We start from the raw sequence: 15,998 nt of genomic DNA on the forward strand, positions 1-15,998 counted from the left end.
ACCGAGGTGTTAAATGTTCCACTTACACAGCTTGACTGGTCAGAGTGAGTAGGTGTGAACAGAAAAACTGTGGTGAGACCTACACCCATAACAGTCACAAGAAGCAAGCTGGTAACTTCACCAGTTACAGAACTTTGCTCATGCTATCAAACCCCCATGGGTTAGTCATCCTCCAGCAGCAGTGCTCCAACTGCCACCTGTATGGGGATAAAATGACTTCACAGTGAAGTACATGCCACTGCAAGTTCATACTGCGCCATGCATATGGCTGTATGATTGCCTTCTGCAAATACTGCTCTTTACATTCATTTTGAACCTTCAGTTCACACAAGTGTAAACATAGGTAGGCTAAAGATTAATGAAAGGTTATTATAGCATGCACAGGACATTGAGGAGTTTCCATGGCCTGTGCAGCAAACAATACAGCGAAATCAGTGTTACTGGTAAGTCATGCTGTATAAAACTAGGAAATCATACAAATAGAAGGCAAACTCAAGCAAGAAAAGAGGGCTGGGTCCTTTCAGATGAGTTAATTGGATTAGCAGACCAGAGTTTAAATTTTTAGTCATCTTGGAACTCACTTCCATTTTTCACTGCTGGCAACTCTGAATCATCTCTCTCTCTGCTGCTTCAACTTCAAAACAGGAAAAAGTGAATACAGTAACCAGCCATGGAGGCTTACAAAAGTACTCCCATGCTGTACAAAGTAGCTGAAAAGAGGCTTTGCTTATACAACATCTTTCACCATGCCTCCACGGGCAAGCTCATAAAATTGTGCAGGGCACCAATTTAGTACTCCTTGCTGCACCAGTGTAAGATTGTGAAGAGAAGGTAAAGAAACAAAAGACTGGAAACAAAGGGGAAATTTTGCAACACTGCACTTAATTCCTGGTCCTACTGACTTGAGTAGAAGAGTATCACCAACAGCAGAAGGGCCTGAACTTCATCAGTAGAACTTGGCACCCAGCTGTTTTGAAGGCTTTTGCTGTTTTGGTGGCCTCAGTAGGCTCAGCAGAGCCCCTCAATAAGTGCTGCTGGACAAATTACTGTAGCACAGAGCTGTCTTCTGCAGTTAGCCAGTGCGTTCAGATGATGGACGGCATGGTCCTGGGCTCTGTCATTAAATATCCACTGGCTGCTGTGTACCACGTTAAACACAACTGATGGGTACGGGAGGGGAGGGGGAGTTTAAGGCAGGAAGAATGCAGATGAAGCTTATAGAGATGCTCCTCTTTCAAACAGGCCACTGTTCACCCTATTTCTTGTGTTCAAAAGAAGAATTAACTGCTAGCATCTACATGGTTAATCTGCATGTGATTTTCCTTTCCCAATTAGTATTTTCTTTGAAACTGAGCAGTATATTGACTTAAGTCTCCATCCATACCCATACTTACTCACTGATTACAAGATCTGGTAAATTACAAGATCTTGTGTGCTTCTTCTATACAATCTAAAATAAACACTGTAAAAAATGGTGTAATAATAATAAAAGTAAATTGCATCATGGATGCAAAGAACACTTTAAAGAAATACAACTGAGAAAAGTATGCTGATAAAATTGGTTTTCAAATTAGCACTACTGGGTTAACAATAGAGCCTGATACTTTACTTGCAGGTGTTTGTCCCGCATTCTGCCCTTTACCTCATTCCAGGTTGTAATGTGTTAAATGGAAATATATAAATTCTAAGAATACCCAAGTCATCTATTCTGATAACCTGGCTGGAGAAAGAGGCTCTACAGAAATGTTTCATTTGTTATATAAATTATGTAATTCTGTAAATACCATGGAAGCAGAAGTGGGCCAGAACTGGAAATGGAGTCTTATTTACTTTTAGGCCCCTCTGAAGTATAATGCTAACTGTACTGGCATCTTTCAATCAGGACTAAACTCAAAACTAAAATTTCAACAGCCTAGGTTTTAGGTTTCTTGGTAAAGTGAAACTGACCTTGTATATTTATTGCCCACCTGAATTTTGATGTAACACAGTTATTTTTCTGTAGATAAATCAGATTTAAATCTGATAGATTTGGCCCTATTTCATACTGGCTATGGTATGAAGACTGATTTCATACCATCTCAGAATATAGTTATCAACATTGAACTTCATGGTGCTTCCCATCAACTTCACGTGCAATTGAAAGACTTCCAGCTGGTAACATAGAGAAGGACTGTCTAAAAAACAATGCTTTCAGTTGTTTCCCACAGGTTCAGTGTTTCATTTTGTACAATACAGAATAGAACTCGCTCCTGGCAAGACCGTAATACTGAGGCATATGATCTGTCACTAGACACAGAAGAGCTTATCACCTTCCAAAACTGCTCCTAACCCATGCAGTTTGGCATTTAAAAGTGCACACTCAAAATGTGGCATTTACTATGGAAATTGATTTAATCTCCCCCTGCACCTCTTCTCATTTTATAATGACCAGAAAACAAATTTAAGTCCCTGATAGTTTAGATTAAGCATGAGTACACCGATGTTCCTGGTCAGAGCTCCTCTGACGTTTACAGGATGTTATAAACATAAATATAAATATTCATTACAATCTGAATGTAGAAACAGTATCTTAAATTGGTTAAAAAAATAAAGATCAGTAAAGAATATATGTCTTGAAGACCTCTAATTGAAACAATCCTTTTCAACAGACATCACCATCTTCCCTTTTCCCCCACAAACAAACAAAAGCGGCATTTAGATCTCTGTAGAATTTTTTCTTCAAATTTATTAGCTTCTGTAATTATATAGTCCATTTTATTGTTAAATCAGAAACAGTAAGAGAACACTCTAGGTTGGGATAGTATTTTACAATGAGCATATCAGCTACAATACCTTTACCTAATGTTGTCGGAAAACCAAAACAGAACAGCAATATTTTTTCTTTTTTTTTTTTTTTTTGACAAACCTGCTTTTTGAGATATCACTTAATTCTGTAAGGAAGAAAATACTTGAAAAATAAAAAAGTTAAAATTTAGTTAAAAGCTTTACTTGTCTGGGAGCAATCTCATAAAACCTGTTTTAATATGAGCACTTCACAAAATGAAAAACTATTTACAATACCTTGCTTGCAGTTTGGTCACATTATCTACACACATTTGCAGAAGATCTTAGGCAAAATAGTTATGTATCTTCTGACATAGGCTATCAGATCGATTGCACATTTTCCTTTTACGTAATGGCTCTCCTATAGTGCACTGAAGTCAGTGATCACTGTCTAATTACATTCTCATTTTAATTTATGGCTCAACAATAAAATGAATACCACTTCAAACCCAAATATCTGAGCTGCTGAATTACATACAGTGTGAAACACGTGGATTCTACTTTTTTGGGCCTGATTTTCAAGAGAATAATTCACTGCACCAGCACAATTAACAAATTGTGCAAAGAAATAAGGGACCTGTGCATCCATTTCATTTGAAAATCAAGGCATCTTATCAGATTCTGTCAACTGATTCACCACTAGTTACAGCTCATTTAAAAAATGTTCATTTCCCTATGGCACTATAATGAACTTTTCAGCACACTATTACTGAATTACAGTATCTTTTACATATATACTATATTTTTGGCCAATAATGTAATTCCCATGTTACACAATATCATTGCCTTCACAAGCAGAGTTGCTACATACATTCACAGTTTCGATAGATTGTAATTACCTTCTCCAGTTGTGCTTTAAGAATTTCAAATATTTTCCAATAGTAAGTGCAAAGCAAATGTCCAATGCAGCTACAATTGGTCACAGAGTTATAAACTCCACAATAACGAGAAGAGCATACTCTCATTCTCCATTTTCATCACCTGCTTTTTCAGGTATGACCTCCAGACTTCGACGGGGCTTTGAGATTTCTGCATTCTCAGTGCCTGGCTTATTGAGTCCACACGAAAGAGTGGCATAATGGATTTGTTTCAGATTCTCCAGTGCTTCATTTTTAGCATATTTGAGAAGATCAGCTTGTCCCTATAAAAACAAAAAATGCAATTAAAATACACAATTGATAATAAGATTCTCTTTCCCCCTCCTCCCTTCTGTTTGTCCTCCCGAAAAAAAAATCCAACTATAAAAGCACCCTATCCTCCCCTTAAAAAACCCTAAACCAAATATCAAAATTGGATTATTTGACATTAGAAAGAACCAAGCTTTCTGCTTTCTCTGGAGCCAACCGGTTGCATAAACAAAAGGAACAGGATCCTTTCTACCTAACAGTTTTCAGGAAAGTAATCTGTGCAGTATTTATAATCCGCAGGGGCTATAAATGTCTCTGCATGAAGAAATTGTGAAGGCTGATTTTAATACTTCAGGGAGTCGTTCAACTCTTTTGGTTTTTGGTCCTTAGAGATTTTTTTTTTCCCTAGCAATGTGATTCATACAATAGTAGCATGGTAAAGGATCAATGTTTGTCAAAGCATAAAATATGAAAATACAGGTTGGGAACCAACATATAAAAAGGACAGTGAGGACAAAGACTTCACAGGGTTGTCTGTGGCTCAGTGCTATTGCTATTCCTCTTTACTTGCACTCTTACACTTCATGGTAATTAAGTTTTAAGTAAAGCTGTAATAGAAACTGTACCAGACATAGGTGATTTGGCTCTGTCCTGCACTATTACCTACTCCATCTCTTTGTATTGATCAAAGCCGTCTAACAGCAACAGCTCTCATTATCAGACTATGGACAGCCTTTCCTGCAGCCGTTATCTGCCTACCCTGCCCATATGCATGGAACAAGCAAGGCTGTAGCATATGGTGAGCACGCCTGTCTTACTAGTGCACACAGATCAGTTCACAGACACGTGCAGAAAGTCTGCAAGGGCTGAAGTGACTGCACTGTGCCTGCCTTCCTAAAGGAGAACTGCCCCACAGATTACAGAAAAGCAAATGGTACTTCAAAAATACCAGATCTTGAGCAGTGTCATTTCCAGCTGAAGGGGAATAAAAAAAAACACACACACAAAGAAACCAACCTCAGGTACTACAGTTTCCTGAGACTGCCAGTTCCTATAATGTCTAGTAAGGTATGAACACTGACTGCACCTTTTCCTGTAACTGGGGTATTCGTGTCTGTCCTGTGTAAATCCGGGCTCCTATCAGACACTTCTTCTGAAGAGACGCGAATCTGTCTTCTAAAGACATAACAGATACATTGCCTCATCTCTTTTGCCAAATAAGATTGAACTCCAACTTTACTTTTTGGTTTAAAAAATGAAGGAGGAGAGCTAGAACAGCAGTTAGCCAAAACCATGTGTGCACTAATGGTGTGATACTTTGCCTTACTTCTTTAGCAACTCAGAACATAAATACTATTGCATGAAGTAATCAAGAATTACGCATTTGAGGCACACAAATTGAAAACAAATATTGCTTACTTCAAAGATATAATGCTCCCCCCCCTCTTATCCAAGACTATAATAGCCAAAACATTTTTTTTTCTGATTACCAAACAGGAAAATAAATCTACAAGTTCACCAATCACAGCACAAGCTTCAGCTAAAGAAAACCATGGCTACTTTGTTAAAAAATCACATACTTTTTTCCAAACTGACAAACAACTAAAGGCTAATTTAAAACACTCCAGCAGACTAAATGAGTCATATCTGGAGTGCATCTGTTTCTAGCCCAAGATCCATTTTACATGGATTAGCAGAATATAGTTCTGGAACTTTAATCAAGTTTTTTATTATAGGCAGAGTTGCGAGCAACAGTCTATTAATAAGGTTGCCCAAAACTTCTCATTTAAAAAAAACCATGATTTCACAGTTGCTTATCTGCTTGCCAAACTTTAACTACTTAAGCTTATACTTTCTATGCAGAATTTTTGCCATTGGCAGATTTTATTATTATTACTGTTTAATATTATTCTTTACCCTCATCCATATGGTTAATTCACTTCTGAGAATAAAGACAGGAAAATATTGTCAGAATTTTTTAACAATCTTCTGTCCTTCCCTCCCTACTCCCACTTGGAGTAGGGACTTGTAATACAAATTACTTCAGAAGCAGAAAGTAGTGAATCCAGTTATGTGCTTTTAATACACAAAAATCAGATTTTGAACGTGGTTAGTACAATTACTCAGGATTTATTCTCGATCATTCTTCATCTCTTGACAGCTCCAGCAATGTGGCAAGACAATGCATATTCCATTCCCACACAATAATGAACATGCATTAGAAGAAAAAGTTGGAGCTGTCCTGTATGGCCTCTCCAAGTTGTCTTACTACCAACATTTGGTTGCCAATGCAGGCAGTCCAAAAGACAGACTGGAGGAGGAGAGGAAGAGCCTGGGGCAGGGACTCTGCAGAGAAGGCAGATGGAAAAAAGGAGGGGGTAAGAGTGATCTTTGGGACTGACCTGGCAAGAAGTCTAGGACTGCGGAAAGGGATGTTGGACTGCACTGTGTAGAGACTAGATCTCACTGAAAGAGGAGATTGTGAAATAATGAAAAACGAACACAGTGTGACAACATTGAATTTGGATTAGACAGGTGAGTGGAGAAAGGGAAAGATCGAGACAACATTTGGGACTGGAATACAGAAAGAAAACAGATTGACAAAATCCATCATGTTGAAAAGAGCCTAAAAAGAAGTAGAAGGACTAACAACTCAAAAAGAGTGATAGAGCTTGGTAATGAAACTAAAAGCTGGTGAGAGAGACAAAGGAATATGCAAAGCAGGGAGAAGACTGTAGAATACAATGAAATCAAGTAAGGTGATGAGGAAACAAAAGCTAAGATTCATCGGGAGGATCTCTACAGGAGGCGAAGAGGGGGCAGTATGAACTGGAAAGTAATGGGGACAATACTGATCAGGGAAGATTAACTTAGTAGACAAGAGAGGATCTGGGATAAGGGACTGGATTATTTAATACAAGAGGGGCCCAGATTAAACACATCTGGCCAAGTGGGATCAAGTTTAGACAAGGGTGAAATAGAAAAACGGATCTGTGTACATTACTCTCTTCTACAACACTTGGAATAAAGTGAATGATTTCTGAATGCCACTGAACTTAGAAAAATGTTTGTGAAACCAACCGTGTTGTCATTATCTGCTGGCATGTCTTGATCTAAAGATGAAACAAGAGCCAACCACTGCTACCGAATATGCACAAGCTCAAGTGAGAAAGGTCTGTGCAACTGATGTAAAGTTCCTAGCTCTGCTGATGTACCATCAGGAAGCCATATGCTGGGGGAAGAAAGCAGCATGCATCTTAAAAATTCAAATTCTAGTCACAGTGAACACTGTTGAACAGTAACACAAGGCATCTGAAAAGATAAAGTAATACAATGCATCTGAAAAAATTGCTCCCCCCCTGCTCCCTGCAATTGAAAGAACTCAAAGACCTTCCCTCTAGTTATATATCAAATATCTCCTGTCCAAGGGCTCTCAAGATTCAGTTTCAATTCTTTATATTCTATGCATGCTGTAGCTGCCTAAGATCCTGATTTTCACAGTAGGTGCAGTTGATTTAAAAAATAATGTAATAGCTGCCTACTAGCTGGCAGACAGTAGTATCTCAGATCCATGGGCTACTCAGGTGTTCGTCTTCTCACCAGCCCCAGAACAGCAAGTAGGCTACTTGCTTTGAATGCATATTATAAAGCAAATATGAAAAACCTATCAATGGCTCGAACTTTAGTCAAACAGATTTATTGTAAAAAACACAAAATCCTCTACATTCAAAGAAGCAAAGTTGGTTTCACAGACAACTCAATGCTGGGATCTGGAGTAGTCACAGAACCAAACCCATGATTCTTGCGATGTAGAGCTGCCTTCTCAGGCTTTCACCTCACAGATAAGTCAAAGTGTAAATGAATTTAGTCCTTAGTGTTGTCTGGCTAACACACCACAAAACTCAAATATATCCCCCCAGCACTGTGGTTAACAGGCAGTTTGTGGTAATTCCCAACTGGGAATAGGACCAATACAGGCCTCACAAAACACAAGAGAAAACGAAACTGTGAGAGCACAGTTCTCACAGGAGCAGACAGCAATAGCTGTTTCCTTTCCTTCACTGTGGTTAAAATTCACTGACAGAACCGAGTATTATGTAACTCTGATAACCTATTTCATATGTTGATGTTTAAAAGCTTCTCAAACAGAACCAAGCACCAAGCTGTTTTGTAGGCAGACATGAAAAAGACTTTAAAGAACATCAAAGAACAAAACTGATATTCATTCATAAACTTTTAATAAACAACAACGATACAGGATGTGAATTTTAATGTAGAAGCCCAATTCAATATCCTTCCTACCTCCCTGTCCCAGTATTGGCTGCATCAACTATCTGGTTTATTTGTTTGGGGTATTTTTAAATCAACATTTACAATCATCTGTTTGGGTTTTTTTAAGCTTTTGGCTGAGAGGCAATGTTTTTATATCACAGCTCCTGAAAGGTAATTTAAGGGTAATTTAAATCAAACCCAAAATGGTTCCTATCAGTTCTCATACGTACAAAATGAGATATTATTTCAGTCATTTGGACAAAGCATCAACTATGTCTCAGCACAGCTACCTTTATAATCTGGTAAATATTCACTTATGATTTTTGGTTAACAGATTCTTCAGTGAATGTGTGAACCCTTGAGATGTAGGGGTGACGTGTGAAATAAGTGCATGAGCATTCTTTCCAAGAAACTGTATCAGTAATGACTGGGCTTTATTTAGCTCAGGTTCCAGGACCCAAAGCTTGTATCAGGAAAAGTAAGCAACCAGTATCCCTTTCTCAAAGCTTGCTGCTCACTATATACTACATATATACTATAACACAGTGCCTCATGCCCAGCTGACATGCTCTGAGGGCATTCACAGAATCAGGACATAAATGACGCAACTTCCTAACTTCTAAACATGACTTTAATTAAGAACCAGAATCCCATCAGTCCAATATCAAGACACTAGTAGTTTCAGATATCTAAATTGAACTGCGATGTGGGAGGCTTTCTGAGTATATAAAGTAAGAAGTTGCACCCCTATAATTGCCTTGAATGTTCCATTTATAAATACATTTATAAAAATAATGTAGGTGTGGAACCAATGTCATTACAGAGATAAGAGATGCCATTAACTGCATGTCTTGGGATATCTTTTAAGAGAAAGTAATTCATGTTGTCTAATGTGACATGTCTAAAACCTCATAGCCAACAAGAAGCATCTAACAAATGCTGGAGTTAGAAGTCCCACCTTCATTCCAAGTGCTTCCATTGAACTCTCCCTGTTTTAGAACAGCTCTTTGTTGCAAAGACTAATTTGAAGATGCTGTTATGCTCTTCCTATGGGCATCTCATATTCTGAGACTCTAGAGGTTTTTTCTTCCGAAAAGTTTTGCTATGCCACAAAAGTCTGCAAATTATTACATTAGGCTGTTTGTAGGAGTCTGCTGCAACAGCACTTAGAGTCATTTTCTTCCGTCAACTGTATACTCTTTCTGGCAGGAAATGTGATTATCTATGTTTAGAAAAGATGAGAGCCATCAGTCTGAGTAATAACAATAAATAAATTACTAGCAAATGATCTTTCAAACTGTCTATTTGGAAGAGAGGCATATTCTAACACTGTACAATCTCTCTATATCTCTCAGATGGGCAATAAAGTTCACTAAAGCAGGCTAAATTTACTGCAAGTCATGTTCTGAAGTTAAACAAATACCTCTATGTGCGTATATGGAGTGCAATTAGAACAGGAATGTGTGCACATACAGAAATTGGAAAGAGATGTTTCAGGTGTATTCAAACACACTATACCAATAATTTGTCCACATGGCTTCAAATTAGGAAAAATAAAATCCTTTAAAGTAGCAATTGTGATGTGTGCGCATACACACACACATACGGATATTTAACAACTACAACAGATGTTCTAAACAAAGAGTTCCCCTAGAATTAAGCTGTTTTGTTATTTTATCAATCTTTCCATTGCATCAACTGTAGTCAGAATGTCCCAATTGGAAAAAAAAAATTAAAAATCAATATGTATCTGGAGGGCAAAATGCAGCTTAATTGGTTTGGAAAATACATCAGCTACACCATGTGAGCATCCTATGACTCCTCTGTGAGGGAGCTGAGGGTGGCACTCAAGCAGAGTTGCTTAGTATGGCTGTTCAGAGCCACACAGCAATTTCTAAATCGTAGCCAAGAGACCATGTAAAATACTGTTCCTAATTACAAGAAGAATAAAAAGTTAAATCCATCTAAGCACGGCACTGACTTCGACATGTTGGCTGCTCAACTGTCTTGCTTGTGGAACAGCAAAATTCGGGACCATTAAATAGACAGGGGTTTATTTTTGTGCTGTTCAAGAGGGAAGTTAATTTGACACAGGCATGGAATTCAACAGAAAAAAAGAAGTTTCAAGAGAAAAAAGAAGTTTCTTCTTCTCAGACTGTCACTCTCCTGATCAATTTTCACTCTAAAATATGTGGGCATTCACTTTCCGTCCCTGTCCTCACACAGTTTTTAAAGAACTGGAAAAATGGAAATGGAAAACCATCATCATTAGATCAAATTTATGACTGCATTATGTCTTTTTCTCTGGACAGGAAGAGTAGCAGGTTAGAAACTGAAAAACTTTTTCTATTTAATTATGTAACACAAGAGAAGTTATGGTTACAGCCTACATGTAAGAGTTAGGAGTAAAAAACCTCGATGTATTACTTCAAACAAATCACAACCTGTAACTTTCTGTACATCTAAATGTGAATAACAGCACTTAATAGATGACTATGTATGATCTGCAAATACCTTTTAAGATGTAACAACATGCCAGAACTTTCTGGAACACTCCTGTTAAAGTTTTACAACAGAGTGATTAAAAAACTCACAGATTTATTTGTTTTTTTAATAAAGTATTAATTATGGGACAAATTGTACCTTCCTACAGAAGGGACCGTATCCTGCAAGTAGAAAAAAAACTAAGTCAATGTTGAAGAGGTTTTCTCAATAATCTCTCCAAAAGCAAGGCTTCTAACTTCGTAATTACATTAATCCTAAGGTTGTGCACAAAAGCCCTTCAGTGCTCTGAAGAGCCAGATCTGCCACATGGGTTCTTCAATTTCTGGCTCACACAGAAATCACAACTTCACATTTCAGTCACTTATCAACCTCAAACCTTCTCTCCACCAGCCCTTGTGTTCTGACTGGAAAGTAGAGATGAAGTAAAGGTACTGCTGTTTCAAGCAATATTAAAGAGATCTGCCTATACAACCTGGTATCTGATGCCTTTGACAGAAGAGTAAAGGGGTAATCTAGTTCTCTGACATTTGCCCAAACCCAGTGAACTGACTCCCCTCCTCTCTATTCCCTAAGTAGCACAGGAATGGTACTTGACACATCCCATGCAGGTATGTGTTCAGGAAACTCCACTCTAATAAAGTGACAGTCTGCTACTTTTACCTGTAAGTAAAATCTGTATGCATACTTTTAGAATGCATTAACAGTATAAGCTGTAGCAAATTTTGCCTCATTTTGATTCTCCTGTGCATTAGATCTGTGCAGTACAGCACAAAGGGTGGTACAGAGTACCACGCAACACTGTGAAAAGCTTAACAGCTGAAACCAGCAAGGGAAATACATATACATTACTGCTTATCTGTAGTAGTTCATTGTAAGAAAAGGTGATAGGGAATTCTACTTTAAATAAGGACTAACAATAAAAACATATGTGGGAGAAAATAACTTTATAATTAAAACAGGCTTTATAGTTTAATGTAGTGATGAAACATTTGAGTGGGACAGAAGAACTCATTAGTGCATGTAAACACAAAACTTGAATAATTTGGGCTAGGAGGATATTGTCAAGGGAATAAATTAATGGAGGCAGCTTTGCTAGCTCTATAAATTTTCTATACTCTGCTGAGATGAAAGACCAAAAATAAGAAACCTGAACTGTTCCACATTCTAGTTTTCTGAGGGCCTCTGGCTAAAGGTATTTTTATACTTCATCATCTATTATGGCATCAAAATGTAAGCAAATGCACTCAACAAACTGCAAAGAGAATCTCTAGCGCATATACACTCAGCTTACTCCAGTCTGAATTAATATAATTTGTATGTATCATTAAGGGGCCAGCAAGATATCTGGAGAGGGACTGTTTACAAGAGCATGTTAGATAGGATGAGGGGAAATGGCTTTAGGCTGAAAGAGGGAAGATTTAGATTAGATGTTGGGAAGAAACTGTTCTCTGTGAGGGTGGTGAGGTGTTGGCACAGGTTGCCCAGAGAGGCTGTGGCTGCCCCAACCCTGACAGTGTTCAAGGCCAAGTTGGATGGGACTTTGAGCAACCTGGTCTAGTGAAAGGTGTCCCTGTCCATGGCAGGGGGTTGGAACTGGATGAGCTTTAAGATCCCTTCCAACCCAAACCATTCTGTGGTTCTGTGATTAATCATCATTCATCACTGACTGCAGCAGCGACACCTTCCCTTTTGTTTTTCAGTAACAGCATTAACCTCAACACTCTTACTCCCTTCCAAATCACAAAGCAGGGTTTAAACAGCAGCATAGCTTCTTCCCAACACAAATCAACACTTAATTGTTTCACCCATGTATTCCAGATTACAGCAGATCCTGTTAATGTGAAACAGCTGTAAGGAGAAAATGTCACGCAAACTAAATTGAAACAACCTCCACAACAATAAAAAAGAAGAAAAATCCACACTGACAGTCTGCTGTGTTTTCAAATTATATAAATTAAACTGAACATGGTCAAAGAGGTGAATAAATCCATTGAAACTGTGACACAAAATAATGACCAGTAAAAATATTAGAATGTCAGTTGTGAACGGAAAAATGCAGTAACTAACCAAAGGAAGACACATTACCTTTAATATTGTAATGTTCCACGTAAAACTTTCTACTGATTTTTGTAATTTTCTTTCTTTTAAGCCTTCTCTTGCTCCTATATTGTGCAGGTTTTCATGAAACTCCATTGCTGTAGAGAATAAAAGAGGGAGGAATATAGTATCTATTTTAACACATTTTTTTGTAATCACAGAGATAGTGATTTGAAACTAGTAAGGCAAAAGGACAGTGAAAAACACTCATATTTTATTTTGCAAGGACAAATGTATCTGATCTAGTATGTGCAACATTATAAAAATGCCAACATACACAAATCTCTCTGAGCCAAAATCCACACTGAAGTACCTGTTGGGTCACTGCCATACAAAGATGGAGCCAAGCAAATATTTGCTATACAAAAATACTGTTTAAGCACAACTGAACTTGTTGCACCATATGTAAAATCCTTTTTGTGAGTTGTTTAGGATGGAAACAGTAATTTCATTAAATACTTAATCCTAACAGGTTTGTTTTGTGCCTTGTTCTTTTATGCACTAAATTTACATCATAGTTGTCTAGCTAACAGCTTACATGCAGTGGCCAGCCCAGAAAGTAGCCTTCTCACCTTACCCCTGAGGAGACAAAGAGTAACTGTGAAGGAGGAGTACCAAGTGAACTGCTAAGGACATTTTACCACATCCACGTAAACTGCTGTGTCCACAAACCCCATATCTGACAAACTTACAACCAAAATTTCTGGCAAAATTCATACTAGCTTGAACTAAACATGGAGTAGAGTGACCAAAGCTTTAATTTTAACTCATCGCACTGCACAGATGTAGGAAAAATAACTTGTTTTCCATGCTGCTATTACAAGTCATATAAAAGTAAAATTTAAACACCCTCCTTCATGCAGGGGAAGTAAAATGTCCTTCCAAGGGTACACACATCAGCCCACCATGGATTACAGCAGCTCTCCTATGCAAGTCGTATGTTAAACTGAGCTCTCAGAGTCTCCATCAGGAAAAACATAAAAGGCATTTCTGAGGGCAAAGGCTGGCAAGTGGTTGTGACTTACACCTATGAATGTAAAATAAAGTTATAAGCTTAAGTAAAAACTATATCTAAGTTGACTGAGATCTTCTATTTGCCCAGTGAATGTATGTGCTTCAAAATGTATATGTAATTTACTATCATGGAAAACGCATACAAACTTGTAGTGGCTGTCAATCCTACAGTGGACTGACTTTTAAGGTCATTTTAAGGTACTTATTCTTTGTAACCTCTCTACCTGACACTCATGTTTTGCTATGAAATATGACTGAATGGGTTTTTTGTGCATTCCCTTACCTTAGGCCAGTGTATACATATATGGATACAATATACAACCTATGGATTATGGAAAGAGGGGCTGGCCACTTGGGAGGAATATAGGACAGTTGTTAGAGGATGTAGGAAGGCAGTTAGGACATCTAAGGCCTCCTTGGAAATTAATCTTGCTAGTGGGATTAAGGACAATAGAAAGGGCTTCTTCAAATACATAGCAAATAAAACTAACACAAGAGGCAATATAGGCCCACTGTTGAACTAGGTGGGTGCCCTGGAGACAGAGGATACAAAGAAGGCAGAAGTGCTGAATGCCTTCTTTGCCTCTGTCTTTACTCCTGCAGACTCTCCCCAGGGGCCCCAGATTCCTGTAGCCCCAGAAGGAGTCAGGACAAAGGAGGAGTTTGCTTTGGTAGATGAGGATTGAGTTAGGGATCAGCTATGCAGTCTGGACATCTATAAATCAATGGGTCCAGATGGAACGCACCCAGGGGTGCTGAGGGAGCTGGTGGAGGTCATTGCTAGGCCACTCTCCATAATCTTTGGTAAATCGTGGGAAATAGGAGAGGTGCCTGAGGATTGGAAGATGGCAAATGTCACACCAGTCTATAAGAAAGGCAAGAAGGAGGACCCGGGTAATTATAGACCAGTCAGCCTTACCTCCGTCCCTGGAAAGGTGATGGAACAACTTATTCTTGACTCCATCTCTAGGCATATCAAGGATGAGGGGGTTATTAAGAACAGCCAACATGGTTTTATGAAGGGGAAGTCATGTTTGACCAACCTTATAGCCTTCTATGAGGAAGTGACTAGGTGGAGGGATGATGGTAGAGTGGTAGATGTGGTTTTTCTTTATTTCTGTAAGGCATTTGATACTGTCTCCCACAGCATCCTCATAGATAAGCTAAGGAAGTGTGGGCTTGACGATCAGGTAGTGAGGTGGATCAAGAACTGGTTGAAAGGAAGAAGGCAGAGAGTTGTGGTCAATGGCACAGAATCTAGCTGGAGGTCTGTGACTAGTGGAGTCCCTCAGGGGTCGGTGCTGGGATCAGTGCTGTTTAATATTTTCATCAACGACCTGGATGAGGGAACTGAGTGTACCCTCAGCAAGTTCGCTGATGACACTAAACTGGGAGGAGTGGCTGACACACCAGAAGGCTGTGTTGCCATTCAGCGAGACCTGGACAGGCTGGAGAGTTGGGCAGGGAGAAACTTGATGAAATTCAACAAGGGCAAGTGTAGAGTCTTGCATCTGGGGAAGAACAACCCCATGTACCAGTACAGGTTGGGGGTTGACCTGCTGGAAAGGAGTGAGGAAGGAGAAAGGGACCTGGGGGTCCTGGTGGATAGAAGGATGACCATGAGCCAGCAATGTGCCCTTGTGGCCAAGAAGGCAAATGGCATCCAAGGGTGCATTAGAAAGGGTGTGGTTAGTAGGGCAAGAGAGGTTCTCCTCCCCCTCTACTCTGCCTTGGTGAGGCTGCATCTGGAATATTGTGTCCAGTTCTGGGCCCCTCAGTTCAAGAAGGACAGGGAATTGCTTGAAAGAGTCCAATGCAGAGCCACAAAGATGATGAAGGGAGTGGAACACCTCCCTTATGAGGAGAGGCTGAGGGAGCTGGGTCTCTTTAGCTTGGAGAAGAGGAGACTGAGGTGTGACCTCATCAGTGTTTACAAATATGTAAAGGGTGGGTGTCAGGATGATGGAGCTAGGCTTTTTTCAGTGATATCCAATGATAGGACAAGGGACAGTGGGTGTAAACTGGAGCATAGGAGGTTCCACATTAACATCAGGAAGAACTTCTTTACTGTAAGAGTGACAGAGCACTGGAACAGGTTGCCCAGGGAGGTTGTGGAGTCTCCTACGTTGGAGATATTCAAGGCCCACCTGGACAAGTTCC

General features: G+C 39.1%; 1 protein-coding gene across 1 annotated transcript in view; it reads right to left on the reverse strand.

The window, feature by feature from the left end:
- Positions 1 to 2,735: 2,735 nt before the first annotated feature.
- Positions 2,736 to 15,998, reverse strand: part of PLCL2 (phospholipase C like 2) — a 103,711-nt gene continuing 90,448 nt past the window's right edge. The window contains exons 5-6 of the mRNA XM_005144449.4: positions 12,813 to 12,922; positions 2,736 to 3,964 (exon numbers count right to left, since the gene is read on the reverse strand). Of these exons, the coding sequence (XP_005144506.4) occupies positions 3,785 to 3,964; positions 12,813 to 12,922 (290 nt within the window). The 3' untranslated portion in view covers positions 2,736 to 3,784. The remainder of the gene's footprint in view (positions 3,965 to 12,812; positions 12,923 to 15,998) is intronic.

The sequence above is a fragment of the Melopsittacus undulatus genome, chromosome 1 (genome assembly GCF_012275295.1).
Source record: "Melopsittacus undulatus isolate bMelUnd1 chromosome 1, bMelUnd1.mat.Z, whole genome shotgun sequence".
Classification (NCBI taxonomy): Eukaryota; Metazoa; Chordata; class Aves; order Psittaciformes; family Psittaculidae; genus Melopsittacus; species Melopsittacus undulatus.